Source organism: Trichechus manatus, unplaced genomic scaffold (genome assembly GCF_000243295.1).
Source record: "Trichechus manatus latirostris isolate Lorelei unplaced genomic scaffold, TriManLat1.0 scaffold00065, whole genome shotgun sequence".
NCBI lineage: Eukaryota > Metazoa > Chordata > Mammalia > Sirenia > Trichechidae > Trichechus > Trichechus manatus.
Genome location: NW_004444001.1, coordinates 14067550 through 14088105, shown reverse-complemented (window position 1 = coordinate 14088105; position 20556 = coordinate 14067550). Strand labels below are relative to the sequence as shown.

The 20556-nt window shown below is 38.7% G+C and overlaps 1 protein-coding gene across 1 annotated transcript in view; it reads left to right on the top strand.

Moving 5' to 3' along the window:
• The window catches only part of PTCHD4 (patched domain containing 4), a 213569-nt gene extending 194126 nt beyond the window's left edge, over positions 1–19443 (top strand). Inside the window, exon 4 of the mRNA XM_012556460.2 lies at positions 16468–19443. Coding sequence (XP_012411914.1) covers positions 16468–18101 — 1634 coding nt within the window. The 3' untranslated portion in view covers positions 18102–19443. The remainder of the gene's footprint in view (positions 1–16467) is intronic.
• Positions 19444–20556: the final 1113 nt, after the last annotated feature.

Genomic DNA, 20556 nt, shown 5'->3' with positions numbered 1-20556 from the left:
TTTTTTGTTGTTGTTGTTTTTTTTTTTTTTTTTTTTTTTAATTACTTCCTCAGTCTCTTCTCTTGTTATGGGTCTGTTTAGTTCTTCTCAGTTTTTGTTAGTTTATGTAGGTAGTGTGTTTCTAGAAATATGTCCATTTCCTCTAGATTCTCAAATTTGCTGGAGTACAGTTTTTCATAGTATTCTGTTACGATCCTTTTTATTTCAGTTCATTCTGTTGTAATGTCCCCCATCTCATTTCTTATTTGGTTATTTGCTTCCTCTCCTGTTTTTCTTTTGTCAGTTTGGGCAATTGTTTGTCAATTTTGTTGATCTTTTCAAAGAACCAACTTTTGTTCTTGTTGCTTCTTATTATTGTATTTCTCTTTTCTATTCCATTTATTTATGCTCTAATCTTTATTATTTCCTTTCTTCTGGTGGCTGCAGACTTCTTTTGCTGTTCTCTTTCTATTTGTTCGAGTTGTAGGGCTAACGTTTTTATTTTGGCCTGTTCTTTTTTGATGTGTGCATTTATTACTACAGACTGACACCTAGCACTGCCTTAGCTGTGTCCCATGGGTCTTTGGTATTTGGCATTCTCATTTGATTCTAGGAATTTTTTTTTATTTCTTCTCTGATTTCTTCTATTATCCAGTTGGTTCTAAGCAAGGTGTTATTCAGTTTCCATGTATTTGATTTTTTTTCCTTGCTCTTCCTGTTATTGATTTCTACTTTTATGACATTGTGATCAGAAAGAATGCTTCACATTATTTTGATGTTTTGGATTTTATTGAGGGTTGCTTTTTGGCCTAAAATGGGCTCTATTCTGGAGGATGTTCCATGTGCATTGCAAAAGAATGTATACTTTACTTCTTTTGAGTTTACTGTTCTGTATATGTCTATGATGTCCATTTGGTCGATTTTGGCTTTTAGATCTGTATTCTGTTGAGCTTCTTTCTAGATGTTATGTCATTTATCAACAGTGTTGTGTTGAAGTCCCCTACTATTATTGTGGAACTGTCTATTTCTCTTTTCAGTGCTATTAGAGTTTGTTTTATGTATTTTGGGGCTCTGTCATTGGGTGCATAGATATTTATTAAGGTTATGTCTTCATGGTGGATCGTCCCTTTAATCATTATATAATGTCCTTCCTGTATTTTATTGTTGATTTTGCCTTAAAGTCTATTTTATCTGAGATTAGTATTGCAAGTTCTACCCTTTTATGGTTACTATTTGCTTGATATCTTTTTTCCATCCTTCAATTTTTAATAAATTTATGTCTTTGTGTCTAAGATGTGTATCTTCTACAGAGTATATTAATGGATCATGTTTTTTTATTCATTCTGCCACTCTCTGTGACTTTACAGGCACATTTAAACCATTTACAATCAGTGTGATTATTGATTGGTGTGAGTTTATTGCTGTCATATTGTTGTGTTTTTTTTTTTTTGTGGTGCTGACATTTTCTTTATTCCTCTTATCTCTTGTGATGGTTCATTTTCTTTGTGAATTTTGTTATTGTAGATTTTGTGTTTACTGAATCTTTATGTTTTTCTTCTTTTTTATTCTGATGAATAGGTTTGTTAGCTTTCTTTGTGGTTACCCTGGTATTTACCCTTATCTTCTTAAGTTTGAACCAGTCTTTCATTACTCGATATCACTTTGACTTCCTCTTCATTTGAAAGTTCTATACCTACACCCTTTATTCCCCCTTTTATTGTTTTGACGTTGTCATCATTTACAGATTGATATCTCTGTTTCTCTGTTTTATGTCTTTTAGCTTTGTTTTATTATTGAGTGTACTTTATCTAGGTTGGTATCTGGCTGATACAGTCCTGTGTCCTAGATTCTGGTTTTTGTCTGATGTTATTGGTTCCCTAAACAAAAGACTCTTTAATATTTATTTTATATTTTGTTTTGTTGAATTCCGTTAATTTCTGTTTGTATGGAAATGTCCTAATTTAATCATCTTATTTGAGAGAAAGTTTTGAAGGATATATTATTCTTGATTGGCAATTTTTTTTCTTTCAAGGTTTTATATATGTCATCTCACTGTCTTCATGCTTGCGTAGTTTATGTCGAGTAATCAGAAATTAGTCTTATTGTTTCTCCTTTGTAAGTGACTTTTCATTTTTCTTGAGCTGCTCTCAGAATTTTTTTGCCTTTGGTTTTGGCAAATGTAATTACAATGTGTCCTGGTGACTTTCTTATAGGATCTATCCTCTTTGGAGTTCGTTGAGCTTCTTGGATGGTCAGCTTTTCATCTTTCATGATATTTGGGAAGTTTTCTGCCAGCAAATCTTCAACAATCTTCTCTGTGTTTTCCATTTTCTCCTCCTGTTCTGGAACTCCAATCATTCACAAATTTTTGCTCTTAATTTTATCCCACATATTTCTTAGGTTTTCTTCATTTTTCTTCATTCTTTTCTCTGACTTTTCCTCAAAGTGGCATCCATGGATTTGTCTTCAAGCTCGCTGATTCTGTCTTCCACTGTTTCAAATTTGCACCTAAAACTTTCTATTGAGTATCCATTTCTGAAATCTTGTTGTTCATCTTTTAGATTTCTAGTTGCTGTTTTTGTATAATTTCTAATTGTTTATTTATTGTGACATTTTGTTCTTGTATTATTTTCCTGAATTCTTCTATTGCTTTGTCTGTGTTTTTCCTGATTTTGGCAATGTTTTTGTTGTTTTTGTCTGTGTTTTTCATGATTTTTTTTTTCTATTTTTTCCTTTGTTTTATTTGTATTTTCCTTTATCTCTTTCCTAATCTTTTGATAGCCCAAATATTAGTCTTTTAAATTCCCTATCAGGTAGTTCCACTCCTTTTCTTCTACTGCAAGGTCATCTGATCCTTTATTTTGGTCACTTGCTGGAGCCAGCTTGTCCTGCTTTTTTATATGTTTTGATATTGTTTGCTGTCTCAGAGAAATTAAGGTATTATTTTCTTTATTTATTGATTGTATGTTCATTTGTTTCATCTTGCTTTTTTGTTTTGTTTTGATATGTCAGGGCAGGTGGGCCAGGCATGTTTTGTGCTTGCTCATCTGTGAGCATGATAGTTCTCACCACCATGTTTGAGTGGGCAGGGTAGCAGCAGGCAGGGTGAGCCCACTTTGATGTACACTGGTTTGGCTTTTGGCTGAGGGTAAACTGGGTGGGTGCTCTCTGTCTCCTGATGTTAGTCCAGTGGCGTGGGATCTTTCACAGCCCCTTGCCAGATAGGCAGTGGTGTTGGATGGAGAGTGGTGCAGGCTTTCTTCCCACCATTCAGAAGCTGGTCAAGAGATGGCAGGGGCTTTGTGGGCCAGGCGTGGGGACTTACCTAAGCACTGGGGGTGCTGTTAGCGTGGCAGCATGTCAGGGCCTGGTGGGAAGGTGGGATGGCATATGGGGCTAGGTGGTGGAGGGGAGAAAGAAAGGAAAAGAGAGAGAAAGAGTTAAAAAAAGTTGCCGGCATGTGGGGGCTGGGTGGACCTGGGGACCAGCAGGAAAGGGGAGGAGATGGTATACAAGGCTAGGTGGGAGTGGAAAGAAAAGAAAGTAAAAGAAAAAAAATAAAGTAAGTGGCAGTGCAGCTGGAGCCGGCAGGTGGGAGCAGGGCAGACTCAAGGTGGCTGTGGGCCAGTGGCTTTTTAGCTGAGGCATGAGGCATGGCCTGGTAGGACAGGCTGGAGATGGCATACAGGGCTAGGTGGGAGGAATAACAAAAAGAAAGGGAAACAGAGAAAAGAAAAAAACTCACTGTGTGGCAGGAGTTGTCTGGTGGGGGCAGGAAAGACCTTGATCAGCCATGTGCCAGTGGTTCTCTAGCCTAGCAGTGCAGCACAGCCCATCAGGAAGTGGTGGAGGCAACACACAGGGCTAAGTGGGAGGGAGAAAGAAAAGGAAAGAAGAGAAAGAGAGAAAAAAATGGCACAGCAGGAGTCGGCCAGTTGGAGCTGGGTAGGGTCAGGAGTGAGGGTGAGCTGGTGCCTCTCCAGCCGAGTGGTGCAGCACAGCCCTTCTGGAAAGGGCAGAGGCAGTGCAGGGGCTATATAGGAGGGAGAAAGAAAAGGAAGAAAGAGAAGGATAAAAAAATGGCTTGGCAGGAGCTGGCTAGTGGGCTCAGGGTGGACCAGGCTGGCAGTGAGCCAGTGTCTCTCTGGCTGAGCAGCTGTGGCCCATTGGGAGGCAGCAGAGGCAGAGTACAGGGAAGGATGAGGGGTGGGAAAGCATGTTTCTCTGGTTACGAGGTGCTCTGCCTCCTGTTGGGAGCTCTGTGAAGTTGCCTTCCTGTACTCCCTATTCAGGGTCGTTGCTGGCTGTGCTCCAAGATGGCGAAGCTGTGCCAAGTTAGCTGGCAGGGGACCTCCACTCCATAGCTCTTAATTCTCTGTTCTCCACCAGTTTCTTCTTCCATTTGATGCTTAATCTAGTTCTTTATCTCTTCATTTGATGCTTAGGGTTCCGGAACTGACATCTGTATCTGTTTTACTTAGTTTTCCAGGTATTTTCTTCAGAGGGATGACATGGTGCTTCTGGCTATAGTGCCATGTTGGCTCCACCTACCAAGAATTTGCATTTCTAACAAGTTCCCAGGCAATGCTAATCCTGCTGGGTAGAGACCAATTCTAAGAACCACTTGTAGAGCAGTGGTTCAGAAAATTTATTATACATAAGAATCACCTGGGGATCTTGGCAAAATGTAGATTCTGATTCAGTATATCTGGGGGTGGAAATGCAAATTCTCATCAAGGGTTCGAATCAGAGCAAACCAGTTCAAAGCCCTGGTGAAAAACTAAAATACTACTTCCACCAGGAAGCCATCCCTTTTACTAGGGGCAGGGTTTGGAAATTCAAATCCCGCCCAATGCCCCTGCTCTAACTCCTGTACTCAAAGAAACCATCTTATAACATCAACAACAGTGAGAGCAATTTGAATTTATTTCATTTTCCAAAAATACATATTATTTATTATACAATATAGATACCCTCAAGCCAAAGAACACCAGAAATGCATCTGTTGTTGTTGTTAGTTTCTGTCAAGTCAGCTCCAACTCATAGTAACCCCGTGTACAACAGGATGAAACATCACCTGGTCCTACACCATCTTCACAATCATTGGTATGCTCGAGTCCATTGTTACGGCCACTGTGTCTTTGGAGTGCCTTCCAATCTATGGGGCTCATTTTCTAGCACTGTATTGGACACTATTCTATTGTGATCCATAGGGTTTTCATTGGCTAATTTTTGGAAGATCGCCAACTTTTCTTCCTCATGTGTCTTAGTCTGGATGTTCCACTGAAACCTGCTGGTATTTAAAATACTGGTGACATAGCTTCCAGCATAATAGCAACATGAAAGTCACCACAGTAGGACAAACCGACAGACAGGTGGTGGAGGAATGCACCAACGGTGCAACAAACTTGGATTTATTGACTCATTGTAATGGAGAAGACAGATGGTGGGAACTGTAGAACATTTCAGGAAGAGGATATTAGAATGAACTTATAGGGTTTTGGCTTAATGTTAGATGACTTGGAAGAGAGCCCAGGAAGCAGGACTTTTTCTGAGTTGTGTACTGTCAGAAAGGAAGGATAATTCTATGATTGGTTATCTTAATAATTCTTCAGATGAGAAGACCAGAGCAAACTAAGAGCTGCAATCAGTAAAGAAGCAGCAATAACTCCTTGATAGGGGAAGTCTGGTCCATTCTGTGTCTTGGACAACGTTTGTGTTTTTGTCTGTGCTCAGACGTGATTACAGAGTGGTCTTGTTTTGTCTTACTCTATTTCAATCACAGAGATCACAGCGTGGCCTTGTCTGATGTTGTCTGTGAGACTGGCCACACCAGCTCCTGGCCACACCTAGGCCAGCTTGACAGCATCAGGCTAGCTCCCAGTTGTCAGGGGCTGCTTTCTTCTGTCTCAAAAATAATGGATATTCATTTCATCAAATTTGGGAAACATAGACAGTACTGAGAAGAAAATGAAAAGCTTGTTGATAGTCTCCCCTGCCATGGTAACAGCATGAAGAGGGAGAGAACAAAAAGCCAGCCACCAAGAGTGTGCTGGCTGTGCTCTGCACTGATGCTTCAGAGCTTGGCAGCACCAAGGACCCCCAGCAAGGAAAGCCAAAAAGAGAGTGCTGCAGATCCTCCCCAAAAGGCCAACTCAGCGTAGTGGTAAAGATATCAGTAAATCAAGCTGCACTCAGAGCCGTCATTCCAAGTCAAATGACTTGGAATATTCCTCCTGGCAAACCTCCTGCAGTTGGCAGCACTGAGCTTTTCCACTCAATGCAGTGTCAACTACATATATTACTGTAACTTATTTAAAAGTCATAACAATCGTATGAGGTGGGTGCCATTATTACTCTCTTTTGCAGATGAAGAACCTGAGACATGAAGAGGTTAAAAAAATTAAAAACAACCTGCACCAAGGTCACAGAGCTAAGAAGTAGGCTATCTGGTTTTTAAACTCAAACAGTCTGGTTCTAGGGAATGTGCGCCTAACCACAATATCAAATAGAGTTACTTACCTGTTCCTGCATACTATAAGTATTAGAACCTTGACTGTAATAGTCAGTAGGTTTTACAACCCCATCCTATCTCTCTATATATATGTATATTGGATTTTCTAAAATTTTGACTTTCTGTAGAACTACAGAGGAGCCCTTGTGGTGCAATGGTTAAGCACCCAGCTGCTAACTGAAAGGTCAGCAGTTCAAAGCTACCAGCTACTCCGTTTGAGAAAGATGTGGCAGTCTGCTTCCCTAAGGATATACAGCCTTAGAAGCCCTATGAGGCAGTTCTCTGTCTTATACAGTCGCTATGAGTTGGACTCAACGGCAACTGGTTTGGTTTTTGGTTTGGTGGAATTGTAAAACAAATTGTTGCAGATGACTGACTGCAAATGCTGGAAAGAAACTTTATGCCTTTTTTTGTATACATTAAGATACATATATATATACAATAGCTCTAAATATCATAGAGTGAGAATCTATTACTAAATTCATTTTTTTTAATTAGGGATCTAATATAATTCTGTAACCCTCTGCTAAGTGCTAAGGCTAACAAATTCATTCCTTCTAAATTCCTCTTTTCATTGTATTATCTGTCTCTCCTTCTCTGCCAGCGTTTTACCCTGCCCCGTTCTATACTGTGATGAAGACATTTTGGGAGGGATCACTTCCTGTTTAAGGGCAACACAAAGCTAGAGCCTTTTCATTGTACAACACCATCACAGGCTTCTAGATAAAACCACAAAATATGCTCCTGGCAACAGCAACTTGGAGAATTCCTATTAAATCACTTCCTACCCACTGTCTTGTGGGCTGAATATAGGCACCAAGAAGCAAAAGCCTTGGCCATTCTTTAGGGATGGAATAACCTTGTGGAGGCTTGATAATCACCTATTTGTTCTAGATGAGAGTTCATTAAAAGTAGTCAGTCTACAAACACACACCGATCACCACTTCTGGGTTAGGAACCATGGGAATTAGAAAATGTCTAAAAAACTTTATCTTAGATTAGCAAGAGTGCCTTCTGGACCCCATTCTTCTATATTCATATTCATAATGCTGAACCAGACAAATTAATGAATTGCATGTTAATTTTGCAATTGGATATCACTGATATCTACACCACATCTGCCATAGAATCATAGCAACATTCGGCAAGTTTCCTTCTCAGTGAAATAAGGCAGATTGTATCTATTTCACAAAATCCTGTGCTGAACATAGGACCGTTGATAATAATTATTGCAGGAACATGTTAAAATATCTTTAAATCTAGCTGCTAATTGTGGCCAACTCAGCTTCACAAACATTTATTGAGCACCTACTATGTGCCAAATGGAGTCTCTGGGTGGTCCAAACAGTTGGCTACTAACTGAAAGGTTGGCAGTTTGAGTCCACTCACAGGCACCTTGAAAGAAAGGCCTGGGGATCTAATGATAAATCAGCCATTGAAAACCCTACAGAGCTCAGTTCTACTCTGCCATACATGGCATGGTATGTCACCATGAGTTGGAATCTACTTGATGGCAACTGGTTCTTTTGTTTTTGTTTGTGCCAAATAACTGGGATATAAAAATGAAAGTGACAAGACCCTTGCCTGGACAGTGAGGAGCTAGCAGGAGGAACAAGCCCACCAATGAATAATTTCAGATGAGTGTAGTAAGTACTACGATATGTGTTGAAACACAGAGAATAGAGGCTCCTACGCTGGTGGAGTGGGGATGAAGAGGCCAAAGGGAAAGTGTTCGAGATGAGATCATGCTTGAGTGACATCTTAATAAGCTAAATAGGAATCAGCCAACTAAAGAGAAGGAACAGTGTATAAGTGATCCCGTATAAAGCCAAACAAATAAACAGTAATGCAGAATGCTGATTCAGTACCCAGATTTTTTTTTCAGCTGCTTAGTTGACTGGAAAGAGCCCTGGTGGCACAGTGGTTAAAGTGCCTGGCTGCTAATCTAAAGGTGGGTGGTTTGAACCCACCAGCTGCTCCTTGGGAGATAGATGTGACAGTCTGTTTCTGAAAGACTACAGCCTCGGAAACTCTATCGGGCAGTTCTGCTCTGTCCTATAGGGTCGCTGTGAGTCAGAATCGACTCGATGGCAGTGGGTTTGGTTTTTTTGTTTCTTTAGTTGACTGGGTTCTCATTTTTTCGTTCATTATTCATTCATTTGTTTGGCATCAGGAAGTCACGTAGCCTAAAAGCCCAATAAAAAGTCAAAATGCTCTTTTCCACTTAAGCTCAGGGGTGGTTTCCACAAACGCGATCATTGAAAGCATAGCTAACTAAACAAGAAATAACTGCAAAGAGATAATAGAAAGATTTCCCTGGAGCAGGCTGTGAGAACAAATATTTTTTACCTCTATTTCTTATGTCTCTGATGCAGGTGTCAAACTGCCTTGTCCTGCTGGGGGCTTAAAATGTTCAAGTGGAAAGGGAGACCCACCAGTAGGTCTTCCTGAGGCAAATGCAGAGAATTCTAATTCTGCTGATTAAAAAGAATTAGAAACTCACAGATGGTGCTTAGTTAAAGCAATACATCAAAGAATAACCCAGTAGGGAGTACTAATTGAGTCAGTTACAATTAGTTCTGATTGGATTGGATTGGATCCTTTTTAAAACTATTTTCTTTGGAATTGTGGAGTTTACGGAGATTGGATTTGGGATTAAAATAGCAACTGTAAAATTTATATTAGGTTCACAGGAGTTTAGCCCTGCTTTGAAAGAAGTCACTTGAAGACTAGCCATGTCACCAGAGGGATTTCCTACAGCAGCGTTAGGAGCCAGCGATCACAGTGTGAAAGTTTGCAAAGGCAAAGCGAAAGTTTAGAGAAATGTTGTTGAGTGTGGCTTACAACCGGTTCTCAGAGAAGAGCCATCTCGCTTTAAAAGTCATCTTTATTTGCTGGAGAGTTATTGCTTGAGACTCAAATGGAGCTCTAACCACTTCTGAATATGGTTCAGCTCACTTAGGACTGAGATCTGTTCTGTTTGGTAATAAAAAATTGTTTTGCTTTGTTTTGTTTTAATCATTTAAAAGATTTGCTCTAGTTTACTTGCACCACCACTATCAGAATAAGAACCCACATGATTTTTTTTGTTATGTCTCCATTGCAAATAGCAGAGCTTATTTTAAAAAATAGTTAAATGGGGTATATTAACAACCCGGTATATAACTTTTCATTCTTATTATACAATGTTTTCATTTAGAAAGAAGTCTCCCCAACAACATCCCTTAAGACTTTTGGAATATTCGATGCACACACGTACACACACAAATCTTTTATTTCTATTAATCTCCCTCCTTGAATTTTTCCCCTAGTTCCCCCTCTGTCCAAATACTTCTCACTCCTAAGAGTCATCTCTCCTTCCTTTCATGAAATTTTGCCAGAGGAAATATTAGTCATCCAATAATGTCCCAGAAGAAAAGCTTAATATGTTATTCTAATATATTTTGCAAATTCATACTAATATAGTGCAAGGGATCAAAGATCAGCAGTCATCTTTTGGAACATTGAATAAGACGTACATTTCAAACAGTAGCTTAACTTGATGTACCAGCAAGCTAATCTTTGCTGAGACAAAAAAAAAAAAAAATCATAATTTTTAACATTAAAAAGACAACCAGTTCCTCTTAGTTTTCAGGTGTTTTTGCCTTTATTCATGTTATCAACTCAGTGTGGATTTCACTTAGCCTCATCCTCTGCTTACCAAAATCTCTTGGATCTTTCCCTGATCCCTCAGAAAGAGTCAGCTGCATTTTCACAGTATACAGCTTATGTCCCTACTTAATTGCAAGAATGCAATTCTTCTTTACGTATCAGTTAAATGTTCACATAGATGTCTCTCTCATCAGACAGGAACTTGGCCAGACTTGATTATAAGACAAACTGAGGTCTTAAGTGAAGATTGAGTATTTGTTGGAAAAAGAGATAGAAGTAAAGAACTATCAGGACTGGGGTCTCGGGAATTAATAGAATGGAATTAGTTCAAGTTCTTTTTCAGTGGGGCAAATCACGCTTATGTGTGGCTTAAACGATGCATTATCATCTGAGATGGTGTGCTACCAGTGTCCTTTGGGTGGGCACCAGTGTCTTGGTTCCAGATGCTTTGTTTGAACTGGAATAGGACTCTCAGAGTAAGGATGGGACAACAGAGAATAACATGTGTTCTCAAAAAAAGCTAGGAAGAGAGTTAGTTAAGGCTCCTTTCAAGCAAGCAGAAGCTCAGGAAATTGTCCAGCCCCAGAATGGAAACAAAGTGAAAAGCAAGAAACCAAGAGAGAAGCCCAGTCATGCAAACTGAGAAAACACCGTTGATTAGAAAGCAAGCTCCCTGGGGTTCTCAGGCCTACTGGACAGGACAGGAAGAGTAATCGTAACTCCTTCTGAAAAGATTATAGCCAAGAAAACCCTATGGAGCAGTTTAACATGCATTACTGAGAGTTCACAATAAGCACTCTATTTAAGCTATTTTCACAATATGATAACATATTTTCTTATTCAATGAAATTAGAAGTAATACCTATAAAAATTGTATATTTTGATCATGTTCTTTTCTTAACCAGTGCCATTGTTTCTTTATTTTTATAGAAATATTGTGACTTTGTCACAGGGCATAAGTGGCATTATATTTTTCCGTGTAACGCGTGGGGTTGCCACGAGTCAGAATCAATTTGATGGCAACTAACAACAACAACAACAACAATTTTCCTTGTTAGGAGCTCAGTTCTGTGAGTGAACTATTTAAATGTTTATCTGTCTATCTAGATGGGTAGATCAAATAGATAGATGATAGATAGATAGAGATAGGTAGATAGATAGCTATAGACGACAGTGAGAGAGAGGTAGGTAGGTAGGTAGATTTATTGACTGATTTAGCAAATAAGTGAATGACTGTATAAATAACACAGAAATACACAAAACTGTTAACTGCAATTACCTGGGTTGTGAGATTATAGAATAATTTTTTCTCCTTTTTTTGTGTGTTTTCCAAATTTTCTATGGGGACATGTCCTGATTTTATAATTAGAAGAAGGTGATTAAATGTGTGTGTGTGAAATATATATATTTTTTTCCTTTTGGTTAAACCAGTAATTCTCAATCAGGGGCAATTTTGCTCTCCAGATGACATTTGGTTGTCGCAACTTTGGGGTGTGCTACTGGCATCTACTGGATAGTGGCCGGAGATGCTGCTAAACATCCTGCAATGCATAAGACAGATCCTTACAACAAACAGTTACCCAGCCCATAGTGTCAATTGTGTCAAGACTGAGAAACTGCATTAAACAAATAAAGCTTTTATAAGCAATTATCTTTCCCTACAATTAATTCCATTGATATTATACCTAGTTATTTTTAATTTGCTTAAATTTATTTTAAAATCTAAAAACTTAGTGAACTTCTAGCACTGTAATAAATAAAGACATCTAACTTGCATTACTGAGGGTTCACAATAAACACCCCTATTAAGCTATTTTCACAATATGATGGCATATTTTCTTATTAAACGAAACCAGAAGTAATATTTATAAAAACTGCATATTTTGATCATGTTCTCTTCTTAACTAGTGTCATTGTTTCTTCATATAGAAATATTGTGACTTTGTCACAGGGCAATGTCATAAGTGACATTGTATTTTTCTATGTATATATCCCTGTTTTTGAAAGAGGTGCATTAGCAGTTATAATCTCTGTCTCAGAGTTACCCAATTCAAATGACATTCTGGACTGACAGATTTTGGAATAGGCTGTGTTTCTTGTTTATCTTTATGTCTTCTATATTGCCATGGAAACCTTGGTGGCGTAGTGGTTAAGAGCTACGGCTGCTAACCAAAAGGTCAGCAGTTCGAATCCACCAGGTGCTCCTTGGAAACTGTATGGGGCAGTTCTACTCTGTCCTACAGGGTCACTATGAGTCAGAATCGACGCAACAGCAACGGGTTTGGGTTTTTTTTGGTTTATATTGCCTAGCACAGTTCCTTGTATACTGCAAACTCTAAATAAATATATGTTGGATTAAATTGAATTAAATGATTCATAACCCTTCTGGACACATTTAACATAGTTATAAATACACAATATGTTTTAGTGTAAGTAATTTAAAAAAAGATACATTTTGTGGGCCCATCTAGAATCAAGAATTAACGTTGATTTAATTCATTAAGAGGTTAGTAGGCATCTTTTGAGTATCTATCACTTTGCCAAATGTTCTGCAGAGTATAAATATAACATAAAATGAATTCTCTGACCTTGAAGATTTGCAGTCCAACTCAAGAGATGAGACATATCCTGAGAAAACCATTTTGTTCCTGAGCATGTGGCTGAGTTTCAAAATGAATAACTAATTAGTTCAATCAGAGTTTAAGGAACAGAAAAAAGTCAACATGTCTGGAATCGTCAGAGATAGCTTCATAGAAAAGATGAGAATTGAACTGACCCTTAACAGATCAATGGATAGAATTTTAACACAACCAGCAATGAGAGGAAGGTGTTGTAAGACAGAAAATAGCATGAACAAAGCTAAGAAGTTAAGACTGATCGTGAGTAAGTTCATGAGACAGTGAGAAGACTTCCCTGGCTATAGCAGGTAATGAATTTGAACTGCTTATGGTTAGAATCAAATCAGTGAATTACTACTGGAATACCCTGTAAAATATCTAAACCCATGAATGGAGTAAAACATGCCACTACCAAACAAAGTTTGGAAGTTGGGCATCCAGTGTTTATTCCACAAAGTCATTACTTGACCTAATATGATTTCACATCATCTTCCCACTTATACAGACCTTATACTACATAAAGCAGAAGTCTGGCCTACATACGTACCTAATGTTCCATAAAAGTGACCATTAGCAAAGGCAAGTCATATTTATCCATAACCCCACGTAGCCTTTTCCCACTTGGGATTACAAAGATAGCAAGAGTCCTGATTTCTGAAGGGAGGTGCTCTAATTAAAGAATTCTTTTAATTACCTTAGCTATTATCCTAATATTATATTTTTGTCAAGGGAATCAGACAGCAAGTATTCTGTTTGGTCAAGGATTCTTGCAGAAGATAGGAATGAGCAACTAATGTTGTTCGCTAATAATTACTAGACTTAATTTATGTTGAGCTAATGATTAAGTGCAAGAAGGAATAGATTATTGCCTCGAAACCACTTGCCGCTTGCCTATTTGCAACTTTCATTACCCTTTCTACCTGATAGAGACCCCTGGGATAACCTTATTCTTCCTGACTGGAGACCTAGTAATGAGAACTTTGGAAAATAAATAGGCCTTATATTGGGGAAAATAAGAACTCCAATGCCTAGCTCCCTTCAATAACAATTAATAATTGATGACATTGAACAATGTGATTAAAGGTAAGCATCATGTACATTAAAACCTACATACACTATAGTCAAATTAGTTAATTTAGCTAATAAATGTAATCAAATTAGTTAATAAAGCAGGAATTCTTAGACTCCCACAAAAGAGGCTTCGGTAAATGTAAGCTCACCTACAAAATTGACTTTGTCATTTAGGAAAAGGTTCAGCTGCAAATAAAAGCCTTATTTATTTGGAAATGGATAGTGATGATGGTTATACATGATGCATGGAACTGATGTCACTGAATTGTACATGTAAAAAATGTTAAAATGGCAAATGTTATGTTATATATATATTCACCACAATAAAAAAAAAAAAAAAAAAAAACCTTATTCACAGTGGCTTAGCCAAATGGAGATTTGGTTTTCTTACAGAAAAGAGAATTCCAGAGGAGGGCAGGCCAGGCAGGGCTCTCATTGGTGGCTCCACAATTCCATTTAGGACAACATTCCTTCTAGCTTTCTGATCAGCATCCATTGCACTGGACCACCCCTAGATGAAAGGGAGGCTGGGAAATAAAGTTTTTAATTGTCCAAGTTGCTGCACCAAGTAAAATTAAGGAAAAATAGGAAGAATTATGTAGGCCAATTAGGCAAAATCTATGAACAGCCAGAATTCAGAGTGGTCGTTGTACGACTCCAGCCATTATAATGTTTGTTAATGCATCACTAAATGAATTGGGTCTGAAACACATAAATTCAATACCTAAGTGCTGCATAAAGTCCATTTTTTCATGTTTTCTTAAACTAGGTCATTTTGTGCCCTTAAGCTACATCTTTATTTAATGAATTTCTTGCAGAATAGCCCAAGCACAGCTTGTATCCATTCACAGAAAAGGTTCTTATATAGTAGTGCTATGCCTGCAAGGGCAAGAGTGATCTATGAAGGTTTCCACTCACTCAGAGAGTTACTAGTTGATGTGTCATGACGATAATTGGCAGAGCCAATTCAGGAAAGTGAAGGACAGGGAAATCTCAGATATAGTGTAATACCTTTGCTTTCCCAGTTGCTTTCTATTTTTCCTAGCAAGGCAACAAGTGGTGGTTTGTTTAGTTATTTAATTCCTGGAAATAACAGCCCAGTACCTAACAGAGTCGGGCACATAGTAGGCACTCAATGAACATTTGTTGAATAAACCCTTTGACTATTTATCCTTATCAAAGAATGCACAGAAGTGGTTAAAAAGAAGCACTCTTCAGTTACTTTAATAAGCAGTCAAAAACATTTAGTCAAGCTTGCGATCGGCCATCCAAGGCACAACAATTGGTCTTTATTCATCTGTAGCAACAGAGGAAGACGGAGCATGAGGAGTAGAAGGCATAGAAGGAATGTGTATTTAATTGCCTCCATGAACAACTGTCTCATTTGCCATGAGACTAAAAGAACTGGATGGGGCCCGGCTACCATTACTGAACATTTTGATCAAAGATTCCGTATAAGAATCCTGATCAAAAGGGGGACAATGTAGGACAGAACTTCATAGTCTCATGGACTCCAGACTTTCTGGAGCCATGGAGGGTGGATGAACCCCTGAAACTATTGCCCCGAGATAGTCTTTAAACCTTAAACCAAGAATATTCCCTGAAGTCTTCTTAAAACCAAACAATAGTTTAGCTTAACTAGTAAAGAAGTCTGCCTTCAGTATTACACTCTTTTAAGAACTATCTATATGGGATCAAATTGATGACAGCAACTGGAAAGATTGGATAGGAGCCTTAGGAGCTAGTGACTTTATGTTAATGGGGGAGGAACAACTCAGAAAGGGAGGGTGAGAATAGTTGTACAACTTAAAGAATGTAATCAACGTCACTAAATTGTACATGTAGAAACTGTTGATGTACATTTTGCTGTGCATATTCTCAAAAACAACAACAAAATAATTAAAATTTAGGAAAAAAAATTTAATCAGCACCCACTCCATGGGATTAAAAGCTCTGTAAGTAGCCCAAGGGAAATACTTGCTGTGATCTCTGGCCCAGAAGGTCTTGCCTTATCTTTTATGTTGCCTGGCAGATTTTTTTGACTCACATCCAGTGTTAATTAATCAACTCTACAGAAATTGGTTTGTAAGCCATTTGGCCACCAAGCAGCTGATCAACATTGTAAAATCATTTAAATTCATTTTTAAGTGTTCAAATCATCTTGTAATTTCCTAAATCAGCATAGAAATCAGCTTGAAACAGGGGTTAGGGACTATAGGTCAATGAATCAGTTGAATACACACTTGAATTGGTGTTGAGGGGAATTTGAGCATGCACAAATAGCAGCCCTTGTCCTTGACAACTTATGATCCACTTAGGGAGACAGTATGTGTGCAGGGGAAAAGAAATCACTTCATAATGGAACATTATACTTACAACTTTTCATAGTAGTAGAATAGACGATAAATGTTTCATTTTTCTCAGAATGCCAATAAGTTCGGACTCTACTAAAGTGGAAACATGCACCAAATATATCCTGTTGTGTAAATCAGATTTTGAGACCCTGATAGGAGGATCCTAGCACTTTGAAGGTTAGAGTATAAAGCACCGTTCAGCATAGATAATCTATAAGGAATTCACTTGAACCACAGGAGAAAAGAAAAAAATTATTTTTCTTCTTTTTCTTAACATTAGGTCATGGAACTAAAGGAGTGTTTGAGCTTCTGTCTGGATGGCGGAGAACCAGAGAGAATTTGCCCTTCAAAGACAGGGTGGCAGATGCCTATTCTGATGTGATGGTCACCTATACCATGACCAGCTCCTTGTACTTCATCACCTTTGGGATGGGTGCCAGCCCATTCACAAACACAGAGGCTGTGAAGGTCTTCTGTCAGAACATGTGTGTCTCCATTCTGTTGAACTACTTCTACATTTTCTCCTTCTTTGGCTCCTGTCTGGTCTTCGCTGGCCAACTTGAGCAAAACCGCTACCACAGCATCTTTTGCTGTAAGATCCCTTCCGCAGAGTACCTGGACCGCAAGCCTGTGTGGTTCCAGACAGTGATGAGTGATGGGCATCAGCAGACATCCCATCATGAAGCAAACCCCTACCAGCACCACGTTATTCAGCACTTCCTCCGTGAGCATTACAATGAATGGATTACCAATATCTATGTGAAGCCATTTGTCGTCATCCTCTATCTCATTTATGCCTCCTTCTCTTTTATGGGGTGTTTGCAGATCGGTGATGGAGCCAACATCATCAATCTACTAGCCAGTGATTCCCCAAGCGTTTCCTATGCCATGGTTCAGCAAAAATATTTCAGCAACTATAGTCCTGTGATAGGATTCTACGTCTATGAGCCCCTTGAGTACTGGAACAGCAGTGTCCAGGAAGACCTCCGGAGGCTCTGTAGTGGGTTCACTGCAGTGTCCTGGGTGGAGCAGTATTACCAGTTCCTGAAAGTCAGCAACATCAGTGCCAATAATAAGAGTGACTTCATCCATATTCTGCAGAGCTCCTTTTTAAAAAAGCCAGAATTCCAGCATTTTCGAAATGATATTATCTTCTCCAAGGCAGGGGATGAAAACAATATCATTGCATCTCGCTTGTATTTGGTGGCCAGGACTAGCAGAGACAAGCAAAAGGAAGTCATCAAAGTATTGGAGAAGTTGAGGCCCCTGTCCCTCTCAAAGAGCATTCGATTTATCGTGTTCAACCCCTCCTTTGTTTTCATGGACAATTACGGCTTGTCTGTCACGGTGCCTGTTCTGATTGCAGGCTTTGGTGTTCTCCTGGTGTTAATCCTGACATTTTTCCTAGTGATCCACCCTCTGGGAAACTTCTGGCTGATTCTTAGCATCACCTCAATAGAACTGGGCGTTCTGGGCTTAATGACATTATGGAACATCGACATGGATTGCATTTCTATCTTGTGCCTTATCTACACTTTAAATTTTGCCATTGACCACTGTGCACCACTGCTTTACACGTTTGTATTGGCAACTGAGCACACCCGAACACAATGTATAAAAAGCTCCCTGCAAGAGCATGGGACAGCCATTTTGCAAAATGTTACTTCTTTTCTTATTGGGTTGGTCCCCCTCCTATTTGTGCCTTCAAACCTGACCTTCACACTGTTCAAATGCTTGCTGCTCACTGGGGGTTGCACACTTCTGCACTGTTTTGTTATTTTACCCGTGTTCCTAACGTTTTTTCCCCCTTCCAAAAAGCACCACAAGAAAAAGAAACGTGCCAAACGAAAGGAGAGAGAGGAAATTGAATGCATAGAAATTCAAGAGAACCCTGATCACGTCACCACAGTCTGAGGGTTGTAGACTAATGGATTAATTTTCTTCTCAAGTATTGCACAATGATGTAGGGTGGGCAAAGCCCAGACCTCAGCTGCTTGGGCTGGCCAGGGGTAACAAGGCAAGTCAGATCAAGAGTGAATTATTCATGCTACATCAAGGCGCCCGCTTCTGGGGGGAAGAGGGAATAAAAGAGGAGAAAAAGTTCTTTGAAACCTTGTTCTCCACTAAGGATAAATTTCAGAATGTGATCTTAGAGCTCCTCCCAAGCAACGGAAGAATCGGTAGAGTGTTAAAATAGATGGCCAAAAGACCGAACTGCTTTTAAAAAGAAAATGTGTGGGAGAGATGGGGAAGAGGGCGAAGGGGGCCTCCAAATAGGAGAAAAGACATAGGAAATGTCAAAATTGCCATGGCACTTTTCATATTTGTTTTTTTTGAACAGGTTGGTCAAAGGAAACCTATGCACTTGGGAAGTACATGCTTAATCCCGTCTAAACCAAAGGATTTCCCAATCCATTTTATGTGTACATATATATGTATATATGCAATATATATGCATAGACTTCTCTTCAGTGTACATTGACGTTTGTGCGGAGGGAGATGTCCATTTGCAGATAGGTTGGCCTTTCTCTGAAACATCACATCAGCCTTGGTCAAATAGATAGACTCATTAATAGCTGCTCGAAATAAACGCAAGTGTTTCAGCAGCAAGAGTGTTATTCAACTGTGTGATAAACGAAATAAACAGACACGTGAGTCCATTAGATCCTACATAGCATGTTATAAGTCTTTAAACTCTTGCTTTGGATGACTTATCAAAGAAAACAAAAGACATTTTAATTAATTTCCACATGGGAGAGGTTTAAAATCTCATGTTAGAGCTAAATAGTTCCTAGGGCTTTTCTCTGGCTTTAAATAGTTCCCTGTACTCGGGAAGTCTGATATGACTGCTTACCCAACTGCAAATGGGCACTTCCAACATTTTGTTCATACGTATGTGTGTAAGGATATGCAAGTGTGTGTGTGAGTTGGGGTATTCCATATTTAATAGCATTCTCATTTTAGATGGTGAAAATATATTGCCATGGGATAGGTAATTAACATGGAGAAAGGAGCTATAACTAGGAAACTTGTTGTGGATTGAAACAGAGTAAAATGGGTTGATGCCATTCATCACTCGCCATTAACTGGTTCTTGGCATAAGGAAAATACTCTAATCCTATAAATTCTTGTGTGTTCCTTGCATCAATATTTGAAACATTAATCCAGGCCATGATCACTATAGTAGTGGTCACTATAACTACTGCAATATTGTTTGTAACTTCCTGAAATCTCATTGTTCTTGTTACCTGGAAAATGCTCCTCAGTTGGTCCACCTCCTAGGGTGATGACAGCTCTCTACAGGTGGCATATTAACTGTAACTGCTGCTGACTTCTTTCTCAAAAAAACGTTCTGAGGCAAATGTTTTCGCTGAGCTAAGTTTAAAACTGTTCCCTAGCTGATAGACTTCAGTCTGTTGGGTGCTTAGTTGAATTAATTTTGTGCTTCTTGTCACAGAAAATTACTAGAAAATGCCTTTTTCCATGCCAGGCAGTAAAATAATTTAATTTTCAGGTAGGACTGAACAAATGCCCAGTGATTATAAAATTTGCCAGTAAGCTCTTTTACCTGAAAGAGAACACTCGTTCCCACCAACTTTGGCTGCATGTTTTTATTGAATTTATGTTATTAAAATCTAAAAATGGAAAAAAGAAAAAAAAAACTGCTGGACTCAGTTGAGTTCAGAAAAGAGATACAAACCATCCCATTCTGGTTGCAGTGTCTGGAAATGAAGTCAATAGATTAACGAAGTAACAAAACATTTGTGCTTTCACGAATAAATAGTTTACCAGAATATTAAGGAAAAGCAGAACAGTCTCTAAGATGAAAAACATTTAGAGTGAATATGTATTTTACTGAATGGAGTTTGTTTTGTCCTACCTGGAGGTTATTGAGTTTCTAGTAGAAATAATCCATGTCTTCTTGACTGTGTTCATCTGGGCACAATACCTATAAATTTGGATATGGAAAAGAATGGCCTGTAACCATAGGGTTGTTTTTACATTATTTGTAAAGTCATGTCACAGATAACCCTAACCTTTTGCCTCATGAACTGCTCTGCTAGGATGAATTGATATTTGGCACTAGTGGACCTCCAGACCATGATCTCATATCTGAAGCAGAAATTTCTATGAGTTTGTTTTAGGGGTAGAGGAATTCCTCTTTCACTGATTGTGTATCATTTGCAGAGATTTGTTTTATATGTTTTCCATAATATCGGAGGTAATCAGCTGAGAAATTCCATTAACTATCAGTCCATTTCTTTCCATGGTGTGCCATACTCCATTCATTCACCTATTTTTCAAAAGTTTGCCTATTTAGGTCAGTTTTCTCTTGATTATCAAAGACTATTCTACATGCAAATAAGAT